Source organism: Petaurus breviceps, unplaced genomic scaffold (genome assembly GCF_028583685.1).
Source record: "Petaurus breviceps papuanus isolate PSGF00001 unplaced genomic scaffold, PetGlider_PUasm1.0 89824, whole genome shotgun sequence".
Classification (NCBI taxonomy): Eukaryota; Metazoa; Chordata; class Mammalia; order Diprotodontia; family Petauridae; genus Petaurus; species Petaurus breviceps.
The window spans coordinates 286723-300766 of record NW_027187130.1 but is presented as its reverse complement, the minus strand read 5'-3'; the positions used below and the strand labels follow the sequence as shown (position 1 = coordinate 300766).

The following is a 14044-nucleotide window of genomic DNA, read 5'->3' as shown; positions in this document are numbered from 1 at the left end:
TAGCAAAACACTGTAAATGCCTTTATTAATCTAGGTAGCATCTGAAATCTCATTTTGTTCATTTTGTATTTTAATTGCTTTCGTGAGATTTATTATCAGTATAAGCTCCTTGCATTCCCTCAGCTTTATGTTAAATGTTTAAAAATTTTTTTTAACTAAACAGTTTGTGTAAACAGACCTCATTTCTCATTTTTACTCAATTTTTAGATATATTGTAACGCCATGTAGAAAATTTCCAACATTCTGAAATTGAGACCTAAAAGTTTGATGCTATTTTTATTAATGCCTAAAATATTTATGTATATTTCAAAAAGAACAGTTAAAATAAAAATGATTTAAGAAACTTCTTTTGTAGAAAAAATTATTCTTAATTCTAAATTTAACAGACATTAAGCACCTTCTGAAAGACAGCATAAACAGTATATAGACGCTAAACTTGATATCAAGAAGACTTGGGTTCAAGTTCTCCATCTGACACATGTTCATTGTGTGATTATGGACAAGTCACTTAACCTCTCAGTGCCCCCAGGTAACTCTCTTAAGACTATAAGGTGCAAGCAAGTTGCCTATCTACACTGATTACAGGAAAAGTCCTTACACTGATGAAATCACAGGTTCTTCCTTGCCTCCCAAAAAGAAACAACTTCTGTCATGTGTTCTCCTAGGTGCTGGTGAGATAACTGAGACAGTTTCTGTCTTCAGGAAGCTTATAATCTAATAATCATTCAAATTAGAGTATAAGAAGGAAGAGGTTTCAAGCTATTCTGAGATCAGATGAACTTAACTTTTTAACTTTTAGCTGTTAGAGGTATGGTGTGGCATGTCTGTGTTTATATTTAAATTGATATACATAACACATTTCTCTATATAGAGAGAATGTATATTAGAAAAGCTTTTGATTTATAACAACTTTAGAACATTTTAAAATTCATCTCACTTTTTATATTTATGGCTCAAGAAAATGAAAGGTAACTTTAGTCTTCTGCAGTCCCTTTTTGGTAGATAATAAATTCAAATGGAAGTTAATATTCAGTGTATAATCAATATGTAACCATTCGAAGCCTCTTATTCCTAATGGATACTACCTGCATGGAGACAGCCTTTTGTACAAAAGTCAACTAGTTTTCAAAATATATTATTTCTAATTAATTTAGTCAATGATGAATGATATACTTAGTTTTTTTTATTAAAATAAGCTGTTTTTAATCCAGAGACTTAAATTTAAACACAGTTTTTTTAATTGTTTATGACTTCATTTGGCTGGATATATTTCTTATGTGTGGATATGTATTAAGTCTTCATTTTACTTGTATTTCCACTCTCTTAAAACAAAATAATCAAAATATAGGGGGTTAAGGTTTGGACTGGTGATTTCATTGATATAGGGAGCTCTCAAATGAGAGAACTTATTCTATTCATGCAGGTTGACACCTTCTCTGCAACTTAAAGAGTCTTAGAGGGTTGCCTAGAGCACTGAGAAGTTAAGTGACTTGTTCTGGGTCTTACAGCCAGTCTATATCGGAGGGGATACTTGAACCTAGGTTCTTTTGGATCTGAGGCCAACTCCACAGCAACTTCTCTAGAGAAATTTTAAAAAAAAAGCAACCTAACACTTTCTAAAAGCATATTTTCTTTTAATGAAGACTGTCCATGATTCAGAAGCTCTGACATTTGCAATTACTTTTATAAGGCCTTTCATATCACATAGATTACTTTAAAAAATATTTATTAAAATTAGTTATAGAGTTCACTTCTTTTTTTTGGGGGGGGGGTTTGTGTTTATTTAATAAGCAGGCAGATTTCTAAAAGTGGTTCACCAACTCCACTAACAATGGATAGTCATGGTAATAGAATCTTAATGGGCCCTCCAGAAAGCATGTTTTTTCTCATTCTCCCTTGACAAGGTTAACATTTTTTTAGTAAATTGCAGGTTCCTTTTTCTTTTAGGTAAGTATTTAACATCTCTTAAATGAACTGCTGCAGATGGCAGAAATTTCAGTACTCAGTGCATTTTTTTTAAAAATCTGTGGCCTGTTCTGATATTTTTTCTTTTCTTTTTTTTAAACTTTAAAAAAGTTAGATCTCACAGTAAATAATTCTCAAATCCTTTCCAATGGGATTCAATTTGTACACATGTATCTGATGGAGGTCACTGCTTGTTGTTATGATACAGAAAAGCCTGTGTCTATTTTAGGCATTTACTGTACATTTCTCCCGTGAAAAGAGTGAGATCCTGTCATCTCATGCTCCCCATCCGCAGGTCACTTCCTGTAGAAATATGGACTAACTTAAACCTCGTGAGTACTGAACTGAGCGTCTCTTGCAGCCTCTAGTATAAGAAACACAAATTTGGTTTTTAATAGTTATGGAATAAGTAGAATGAAGGCAAACATTTTTGTTTTCTAGATTTGTATGTGCATTATCTGAGAATGTATAAAATCAATCTTAATCATTTTGCAGTAGCTTTTCATTTCAAAGAAGTGTTGAAGGGAAGGATCCAGGTACCTTTCATTAGTTAAGACAGTGTGTATGTATATATAGAATGACAATTTTTGGTACCTAGCTTGACCATTGCAATTTTGATCTCAAAGCAAAATTTAGGATACCATATATCAATACTTGCAAAAATTTAGTGCACCTTAGTAATATTTAATTATTCAACAGGAAGGACAATGTGTTCTCTGGTATCATAGGAGACATTTGACTAACAGACTACTCTTCTGGATATTTTTTATCTTACAACTACAATTTCCAAATCAAATGCAGGATAAGAATACCTTGGATCTTAGCTGTTTTATTTCTTAATTATTATTTGTAGGTGGGAGGAGTGTTTAGAGAAAATTTCATTTCTAACTAGTTTTCCCCTAGTACACTAGCTGTTCATTTTAATCCATATGTAGGTTAACTAATCCAGACACATATCAGTAAAAATGCAATACTGCAGGTATTTCTCACTTAATGAAATAAGTATTTTCACTGTAGTTTTATATAAAGAACATTTTTGTTAGAGTCTACCTTCTCTTTGGTTTCCATTACAAAATCAGACATTTTCTCTTGAAGAAAAATATACATTTGTCCCTGGGGATAATTAATACAAATCATTCTTTAAGAACATATCAAATCTTTTAACAATACACATTTAAAAAGGAAAAGTGTATAGTAAAATATTATATATTACCACTTCATTGGAACTTTGCAATATCACTGTTCACTATAGAGCAGAATGCAAGATGATAATTAATTTATGTTGAATTCCCCCATTCAGTGGGATTTTGTGACTGAAATAAAAACAGGATTGGGTTATCTCATATATCCACAACATCAATGCTATAGTCAGGTTCTTTTGTGCTTAGACTATTAATAGTAACATACATGCTGTACTCAGTAAGTCACAAAATAATAAGATTTAAATAGCTTGTAGTATCAGAAACTACCTAGTACATTCATGTGTCTTATGTGTTGTGCAAGAAACTTTAGCACTTTGGCTAAGGCCTTTTTGAACAGCTTCCAACCACCTTAAATACTCAGAACTCTGCATTCTAAGGTAATTTTCGTATTTTGCTGGTTTCTTTCCAAACATCTTAATCCAGTAATACTTGTCCAGTTAATTATATAATCCTTGCGCAGGAAACAATAATTTATAAATTTAAGGACTGAAATCCATTCCTAATTTAGCATTAGAGCCTCACTTTAATGTTTATTAGTATAGCTCTCCAAAAATGGACTAATTTCCAACAATGATCTGAAAATCAGTGGATCTTGCCTTCATTGACGGTTCTGTCTCCACCGTGATGGTTTGTTAACTGATGGCTAGTGTCCTCATTAGGGGCTGTTCACAGATCAAGATGTTGTTTGTTGAGCGTGGCAAAGTGCTGATTGTCATGAGAGTTGGGCAGTCCACCTGACAGCAGCAGCAGGGACAGTATGGCAGCATGGGACTCCCCCACATTGCGTAAGTTTGGTGGGTGTTGTTCCTCAGTTAATTTGTGACTTTAAAAAATTCCCTGATTTTGGAATTTAAGTGAATTTCAGTTAAGTGAGGAATACCTGTAGTTTGCTTCATAACTTTAAAGTTTACCATAGAGGATATGTTTCAGATTAGAAAGCTACTATTCTTTTTAAAAAGGTTAATTGTTCTGACTAATGCAGGGAGTCAGTATGGCAGTATGTTACAAATGGAAGACCACTGGACTTAAAAGTCATAGAACTTGAATTCAAATCCCTGCTCTGTCACTTGATACCTGTGTGACTTTGGGCACATTTCTTCTCTCGGGACCTTAGTCATCTCTAAATAAAAGGAGGGGGATTGGACTAGATGACCTCTAAGGTCCCTTCCATCTCTACATCTACTATTTTCACCTTACTGAGCTTTTTAAATGTTTATTTTACACCCCAGGCCCCCTACTTAAAGAATATTGTCTCTTAGAATAATATTGGGTAGAAATTTGGATATCCACCTCATATTTTTAGAAATAGACTATAATTTGCATTGTTTGATACTTAAATTTTTAAAATTGTGCTGATAAGCACTAGCAAAATGTTTCAACTTAGCCTGTTTTCAAATACATGCATTTATATAGAAACAATATGGGGGGGAATATTTTATTTTGAAACAATAATATGAAAATTTTTTGTGTGATACCAAGGGGTCCCAGTTTTCTTATAAAGCTTCAAAAAAAATTGTTATTTCAATTTTTTAAAAGCAATTCTTAAAAGCCATAATGAGCAATGCATAATGCTTTGTTCGTGTATGCTGCTTGGCGGTTTTAAACTAACAAACCTTTGATTTTGCTGTGTAGACATTTAGTTATGCAGATAAAGAAATGAGGGAATTATTAACCGTTAATTTGGGATGAAATTGGAGGAGGTATTGATGTCTAATACTTGCTTCAAAATATAATTCTGGTATGTTTAGTTGATTCTTTTCACATAGGAAAATGGGATTCAAAAGAGGAAAAAACTGAAACATTGACAGTGGCAGTTAATGAACAAAATGTTTAAACAGTTCTGAATGATTGTTGCATATTTTCTCTTCTCTTTCGTTTTACTTAGATTATTTTTATTAAAGTTTCCCATTTTTAATAAAAAGAAGTATTCCTGGCAACTTCCCAAACACTTAAAAATACTCATTATTTTTAATATCAACTGGTGTTTCTAGAGTTGTTAATCCCATTTTAGTTTTATTCACATGTATTTTAAGGACTAAAAAAAATTAGGAGTATCCCCAAAAGGTACTTATTTAGTACTTAAAAGTAAGTACTTAAAAAGTAAAGAACTGAAGAATATGCAGTCTATACACAATTGTTGTAAGAGTTTTGAATTTGTTGCTATATTCTGCATGTCATTGAACCAATTTTTTTCTTTCTTTTACCCTCTCACTCAAGAACATTTTCTTTTTTGCTAAATAGAACAACCCTTTGGGTGGTCTTCAACTGTGTTTACAGTGTTAAAAGAGTAACTTGAGAACAATCTTAACTGGTTATTTGGCATGATGTGGGAGAGAGGGCTATTTGAATTTGGCTTTTTAAAAACTAAATTGTTCAGACCATTTTGAATATTGTAGATACACCTATGCTGACCTTGAAAACCAAGATAGGTTTATAGTGAGATTTTTCAGAACACTGCCTACCTACAGTTTCATGTTGCAGTTTCAAAATATATTACAGCACAAATCTTATCCCAAAAGGACTCTCTTTAACTATTAAGGGATACTATAATATTAAAACAGTTAAGATCCTTAATAATTTTTGCCAATGGGTATTCTAATTTTTTATTTAAATTAAATATACTGATAGAAGAAAATGGCAAGCAGTTATGTGAAATTTATGTAGCTGAATTTTGTTTTTATATGTACATCCAAATTCTGTTTTGCACAGATATGAAATATGCTTTGTAGATCCCCTTTCATAATGCTTGTATTTCACAAACCCCTTTCTTTCCTAATTCTGGGAAGGTGTCAATTAATAGATGTACACACACACTACCCAAGAAACACAAGTATGTAGCATCATAGATTGAAATTTCCTATCATTCCTCACAGGAGACCTGACCCCTTAATGTTCACATTAGTTAATGTATAATATTGTAACCTTAAAGTTAACTATACTAGTTAACTTTACCCTGAGTTTCTTTTTTCATTGGTTGCAGAAGAGAGAGAAAAGCACTGATTTTTGTGGGTATGTTTTTAAGCAGATGAAAAAATAAATTTGATGTATTAACCTTAACATAAAGCACAGTAGTTTGTATAAATAACAAATAACCTATTACACCATTATTTTAACAGTATTAATATTTGTATGTTTACACATGTATCCATGGAGCCAACCAATAGTCCTTATACTTTGCAAGCCCTGGTAAAACACTGAAATGTTAGCAAATATTTGACAGAGTTAATTAAGTAGCTATCTTAGAGATATTAAGTTATATTTATCTGAACCTTAGTAGGATCTGTTCAGTTTGCATGCTTTTTAAACTCCAGACTAAATTTCAAATGATACGATGTTTTTAAATAGGTACAATTGTAGCTCCTTTTTAAAAAAAAAATTTTTTTTTAATAGAAATTGGGTCCTGAATGAATTTCAGTTTAGGAAATAAAAGATACTCTCAAAGAGAGCTCATTAGATCTGGAGAAGAATTTATATGCATTTATATTTTGCCTTTTAAAGACTTATTTACCTAAAATCTGAATTGGAAAAATATATTCATATAAAATAAAAGGACAGAGTTTTAAAGTAGTCATTTAAAGACTAGCCTCCATCAGCAAAAAGTTACTTTATGTGTTATGGGTTTTTTTAAAATTCAGATTAATTTTAGTGTTCTTCATTGTTACGAGAACTAATTTTAACATATTTGTTTAGGTTTTACTGCAATTACGATGACCAACCCCATTTGGCTTATAAAAACTCGGTTACAGCTTGATGCAAGGTATGTAATGCATTAAGAAAGAATTCATTAAAATCACTTTCAGTTTAGATTATTGGCTAACTTTATATAAAAGTCAGTAGAAAAGTAAAGAGGGCCAAATAAAAATTAAAGGCATTTAGAGGCTATTGTAAGTTTTGTTCACCATATTTGTCAATTTTATAGAATTATTTACAGATATATAATTGGAGTGATTATAACCTAACTACACCAGGGACACACAGGCAAAATTACCTTCATCACCAATATAGCGACACCTTATGATCTAACCCGCCTGGATAAGCCCTCCTTCCCCTTTTCATTTTTTAATGGGATAGTTATATAAGACAAGGCAGTACCAAAGTTGTGATCTGCATTACGGATCTCATTCATTAACTTGCCCCCAAAACCCTGCCCTCTTCTGAACTATCGTCTGAGGTGAAAGTCACCAGGGTTCATAACCTTGACATCATTTTCCTTCACCCCACACAAATCATTTGCCAAACCCTAACGATTCTACCTCAATAACATCTTAATTCTTTCCATTCACATGGCCATCAACTTTATTTAAGCCCTCATTAGCTTTTGCCTCAACTATCATATAACCTCCTACTTCCTCTCTTACCACAAGTTTTTCTCCACTCCAGTTATCCACATAGAGCTAAGGAATGAGTTTTCCATTCCCATTTTACAGATAGATAAACTGAGACTTAGAAGTTAAGTCATATAAAGAGGCAACTATTAAGTATATAGGGAATAATCTCTTTTTTTAAGTAACCCTTCTTCAATTTTTTGACCAGTCTACAATAGCACAAAGTAACACTTGTATTATATAAATCCCATTCACTTTAAAGAGAAAGGGGTTGATTCTGTGAGTAATGGGCAAAGGTGTGGCCATCTCCTCATTATAACCTCTGTTTAATTTTTTAAAAATTTATGTATAATTGTGGTAATGTAGCTTTCTTAAATTATAGCCCCAGGCTGCTGAAACCCAGGGAGGGTTCAGGTAAACCTTCCCAAGAAAGTCACAGAAACTTTTGCTTTTTTATTGTTTTGGTCTTTTTCTTCTATTAACAATCATTTTTCCCTTTCCCTCTTAGCTCTGTTCACCGTTTTTAAAAAAGAGGAAGAAAAAGAAATCCCCACATTGGTCATATCCAAAAAATATATGCCTGCAATGTGAGTCCATCACCTCTCTTTCAGGAGGTGGATAGCATACTTCACCCATTGGTCCTTAGGAATAGTGGTTGATTACTGCATTAAATCAGTTTTTTAGTCTTTCAAAGTTATTTGTCTTTACAACATATATAAATTGTTCTGATTCTTCACTCTGAATCAGTTCATACAAGTCTCATGACATTTCGCTGAAACTGTCACATCATTTCTTAAGGACAGTAGTATTCTATTACATTCATATAACATAGTTTGTTCAAACATTCCCCAATTGATGGGTACCCCCTTAGTTTAATTATTTGTCACTGTAGAAAGAGCTGCAATAAATATTTTTGTACATATGAGTCCTTTTCCTCTTTTAAAAAATCTTTTTAGGGGCAGCTAGGTGGTGCAGTGAATAGAGCACCAGCCCTGAAGTCAGGAGGACCTGAGTTCAAATCCGGCCTCAGATACTTGACACAAAAACTAGCCGTGTGACCTTGGGCAAGTCACTTAACCCCAATTGCCCTCCAAAAAAAACCTAGAGGTTATTAATGATTCATTGTTGACTTAAAAGATGTCTATCTTTGATCTCTTTGGAACAAAGGCCTACTGGTGGTATTGCTAGGTATTGCACAGTTTAGTACTTTTTTCAGCATAGTTCCAAATTGCTCTCCAGAGTGGCTGGAAGGCTCCCCTCTCCCCAGCCACGACTGTTTTTCATAGCAATCTCCATTTCAAATTTAAGTCCTCTCTGACAACTGATTCACACAAGCCAATTACCATCCTGGAGTTAGAAAAGAATTTAAAATCGATATTCCTAAAGCACAAGTCTAACCATATCACTCTCTGCTACTAAATAATTCCAGTTGCTCCCTGTTGACTTTATGTTAAAATATTCTTCCATCTTTATCTCATCCTTTTTCAAATTTATATCTTTTGTATAAACTTTTTATATTGTACATTTGTAATATCCATGTATTAGGGCTGTGCCCGAAATTGTTTTACTGATGGGGGGGATGATCAAAAATGTTTTAAAAAGACCATTTTTCTGGAAAGTCAGCCATGTATAGAATTTTTTTTCATCTGTACTAATTGATTGATCCTACAACCACTGCCTCACCTACTAAGTAGTTATCCAAAAAAAATTTTTTTTAAACAACCAGACTCTTTATAAGAATATGTCATTCCCCAGTTGATAAATGGTAAAAGGATATGAAAAGGAAGTTTTCAGAGGAAGAAATCTATAGTCATATTTAAAAAGTTCTAAATCACTCTTAATTAGAGAATGCAAATCAAAACAACTCTGAGGTGCCACATCACACCATCAGATTGGCTAATTGTAGCGCCAGTGCAATATTTACAGCACCCACAATCAAGATCGTGACTATAAGTATCATGTGACATTGAGTTGCAAAATATTACTAAACTCTCCAGATAGAGGATAGAACTGAAGCATTTATTTAGATACCAGAAAACCAAACCCTAAAATCAGTAAGCCAATTCCATCATGGTACCAAAGGTATTCAGAAGCCATAATAATGCTGAGAGCCACAGCATCCATCAGCCTTCTCACAAACCAATACAAGATCAATATCTACTCACAAGCCTATGTGACTCCTTGTCTGAGGTCCTCTTCTCTCCCCCACCATCTGGCTAGCTCTGACCAGCTTCCAGTGGGCTCTGCTTCCCTTCATCAAAACTCTCACCACAGGCTCTGTGTGACTACATTCAGCCTATTAGGGGGTAGAGTTTGTCTTCACACCAGGGAAGCTTCCTATGGGCTCTGTTACACCCTTCAGCAAATTCTCTCCATCATAGGCTCCATGTGATTACATTCAACCTATTAGGGGGCAGAGTTTACTTTCAAAGGAGGGGAGGTCTTCAGCAGGGAATATCTTCAAATTCCCATTCTCATTACATTCGGCTGCAAGATCGTTCATGTCTCTTATGTAGCAAAAATACCTTAACAATAAATGAGAGTTTAGGGATAACTGGTGGAAAAACTGGTGTCAACAGAACTTTGCAACAATGTAACAGGGATAATAGAAAAACCTTGCACATAAAAAAATAGCTTAGGGTGGGGGCTTGGGCACAAGCACTCCATCCTTACCCCCTTGAATGAATGAGTCTCAAAATCTTGGGTCAAGGGGCGAAGGTCTCTTCACCAAAGCTACTTCAAGCTGAAATTGGATATAGAGCTGCCCCTGCCCCAAGAGGTCCCATTCGAGAGTTCAGTTCTTTAGCTGGCATCTGGAGCTCAGTTGATGCCAGGTCCAGAAGTGGCACATCATAGTCATGGACAGGGGATGACATCCAGCTTAAGTGATCAGGCATTGAGGGTACCAAGCCTACAGAAAACAAATCTTGCAAATAAGTTTAACAGAAAAAAAACCACAAAGAAACAAATATAAAATATAGGTCAGCCGTGCCTCTGGAGTCCATGAACTCACTATAATAACCTCATTCATGGTAGGATACATAACACTGTCCCTCCTCGATCTATTCCAATGGCTTGATACACTACTACAGGCTCAGCACGCTATCATATACTTCCACCTATCCCATCACTTTATTTAAACTGAGTTTCCAAACTGGAGGTGTGACAAACTTGGGATACAATGGTCCAGGAGCATCTGTAGGGGCAGTTCTCTCTTCTCTCTTCCATCTCAACACCAAGCCCATTTTCTTGATTACATTTTGTATAGTTCATTAGTTGGAGTAACATTAGTTTTTCTAACATCAACCCCTGCTCTCAGTAGAGCAATAAACAGATCTTTTCTTGGCAATCTATTCTGACTTTGAATCCACCAGCTATTTACTCTTCTCTCTTGAGGAAATTTATCATTTTCCCATTCTCCTAAATCTCTTAACTGTGAAATCTTATCCAGCACCTCTGAAAGAGGGTACCCTGTTTCACCAATTAGTAGAGTCAGAAGTAGGGGCTTATAAGCAGGAATAGCTGTCTTCATCATGATATTTCTATGAGGAACTGCAAAGGGGATTTTATGATATGTATCTGCATCTCCAGCCATGATAGCCGTTTTCATTACTTCTTTCAACTTTCTCATGTAGTTTCTAAGTGAGTACCAGGGTCTGTCTCCACTAGGCCACAGTGAATCAGCGGGATACATTCTATTGCATCCATCAGCAGCTAAAGTTAGCAAATAGGTCTTATTAGGTCGTATTGTTACCTCCTGCCAAATGAAAGTCTCTGAAACCTTGCTGGACAAAAGAATTCTGGCAAATACTTATAAATTTCAGGCAGTCCACTGTATCTAGCACTATCCCAGCAGCTCCTTCATCACTGATTCTTACCATCCAAGACACTAAGTATTCTCCCGTCCTTTGGATGAATCTGCTCAAAATATCAGTCATCTCCTGTTGAGTGAAATCCTCAAGTATCTCCTTAAATACTGCTTGCCGTCCCTGACTCTCCTGCCTCCTTCTCAGTATGGAGTGAGCTTCTGCCTCTACAAAGCTTCACCATGAAACAGTGTATCATTCTGTATTGTATCACTTGTTCCCAGAGCACTCGCTTGAAGGTTGTCATAGCAACTAGGCTCAGCCTCTACCAAAGGTATATGAACTTTTCCTCCTGTTACTTCTGAGCCAAATTTACAACAGCCCTCCCTGCTTCCAAAGACTCTCCAGTACTCTCTCCTTCCACCAGAGACTCTCCAGGTTGCTCTTCTAAAGGAGGGTGGGAATGCTGGCACTTAGCCAACTCTTGTAACAGCTTGTCTCTGCTTTTACACACAGTATGGTAGCCTGTTAGTAAAACCCAGCCTCTTCTGTTCACTGCCTCCAGCTCTCTCCCAAGTTTTATTGGTACTCTGCGCAAACATGTTTCTAAATCTCTAGATTCTCCCTGCTGTAGTCTCTTCCCAGTTTTCACAGAGCCCTGTACTTTTAGACCACTCCCTTGCTAGGGAGGCATAAGGCAAATCCTCCCATCCTGGGATAGCCATTTTTTCTAAATCCCTTCTGCCTCCAACTAGAGGTCTCATATTTCACAATCGCTTCCTTGTCACCAAATGTAGCTCCAGTTCAATATTTACATCACCCACAATCAAGACCGTGACTTAAAGTATCGTGTGATGTTCAGTCGCAAAATACACCAAACTCTCCAGATAGAGGATAGAACTGAAAACCAAATCCCAAAACCAGTAAGCCAATTCCATAATAGTACCAAAAGTATTCAGAAGCTATAATAATTCTGAGAGCCACAGCATCCTTCAGCTTTCCCACAAACCAATACAAGATCAATATCTACTCACAAGCCTATGTGACTCCTTGTCTGAGGTCCTCTTCTCTCCTCCACCATCTGGCTAGCTCTGACCAGCTTCCCTTCATCAAAACTCCCACCACAGGCTCTGTGTGATTACATTCAGCCTATTAGGGGGTAGAGTTTGTCTTCACACCAGTGAAGCTTCCTGTGGGCTCTGTTACACCTTTCAGCAAATTCCCTCCATCACAGGTTCCATGTGATTACATTCAGCCTATTAAGGGCAGAGTTTACTTTAAAGCAGGAGAGGTCTTCAGATTCTCCCCTAGGTCTATTAAGGAGCAGGGAAGATCTTCAGATTCCCATTCTCATTACACTAATATGACAAAACAGGAAGATGATAAATGTTGGAGAAGATGTGGGAAAATTGGGACACTAATGCGTTGTTGGTGGAGCTGTAAACTGATCCACCCATTCTGGAGAGTAATTTGGAACTATGCCCAAAAGGCTATAGAACTGTCCCTACCCTTTTACCCAGCAATATCACTTCCATGTCTGTATCCCAGAAAGATCATAAAAATCGGGAAAGGACCCACATGTATAGAAATATTTATAGCAGCTCTTTTTGTGGTAGCAAAGAATTGGAAATTGAGGGGATGTCCATCAATTGGGGAATGGCTGAACAAGTTGTGGTATATTAATGTAATGGAATATTATTGCGCTATAAGAAGTGATGAGCAGGCAGACTTCAGAAAGACTTACATGAACTGATTCTGAGTGAAAATAAGCAGAATCAGGAGAAGATTGTACACAGTAACACCCATATTATGCAATGACTGACTTTGATAGACTTAGCTCTTCTCAGCAATACAAGGATCTAAGACACCTCCAAAAGACTCATGATAGAAAATGTTGTCCCTGTTCAGAAGGAAGAACTATAGAGTCAGAATGCAGATTGAAGCATACTAGTTGATTTCTTTTTCTTTTGTTTCTTCTTTTTCTTGGTTCTTCCCATTAGTTCTAATTCTTCTTTACATCATGACTAATGGGAGAAGGAGTTTAATATAAATGTAGAGCCTCTTCAGATTTCTCACTGTCTTGGGGAAGGAAGGGGAGAAAATTTAAAACTCAAAATCTTATGAAAGTGAATGTTAAAACTAAAAATAAATAAATTATTTCTTAAAAATTTCAAAAGGAAAAAACAACCAGGGACAGCCAGGTAGCACAGCAAGTAAGAGCACTGGCCCCAGAGTCGGGATGACCCAGAAACACCTGGCTGTGTAACCTTGAGCAAGTTACTTAACCCCAATTGCTTAGGGGTGGCCAGGTGGCTCAGCAAGTAAGAGCACCGGCCCCAGAGTCGGGATGACCTGGGATCGAATCCAGGCTCTGATACTTGGTACCACACCCAGAAATAACTGGCCATGTAACCTTGAGCAAGTTACTTAACCCCAATTGCTTTAAAAAAAAAAAAAAAAGAAAAGAAAAAAACAACCAGACTCCTGGGAATTTCTAGCTCTTGATTATTTTTGCTTGAAAGTTCACTAGGATAACTTGTATTATTAGAACCCTCAACTGCAATTGTAGCCAATGGCAGTATTTTTCTAATTTCTTCTACATTCCTATTGTTATTCGATCATCACTGAAAGGAGAGATTAATGTGATAGTTTTCTGTATCCATGAAGACAAAAATCCATAGACCAAAAGCATTTAATGCTGAGGTAGTTGCCATCATGGTTGGAGTTTGCCACCTACCTGACTAAA

At 35.7% G+C, this 14044-nt stretch overlaps 1 protein-coding gene across 1 annotated transcript in view; it reads left to right on the top strand.

Annotated features, from left to right (window-relative positions):
- SLC25A36 (solute carrier family 25 member 36) overlaps positions 1 to 14044 on the top strand; it is a 54686-nt gene that overhangs the window by 30530 nt on the left and 10112 nt on the right. Inside the window, exon 5 of the mRNA XM_069107316.1 lies at positions 6858 to 6924. Coding sequence (XP_068963417.1) covers positions 6858 to 6924 — 67 coding nt within the window. The remainder of the gene's footprint in view (positions 1 to 6857; positions 6925 to 14044) is intronic.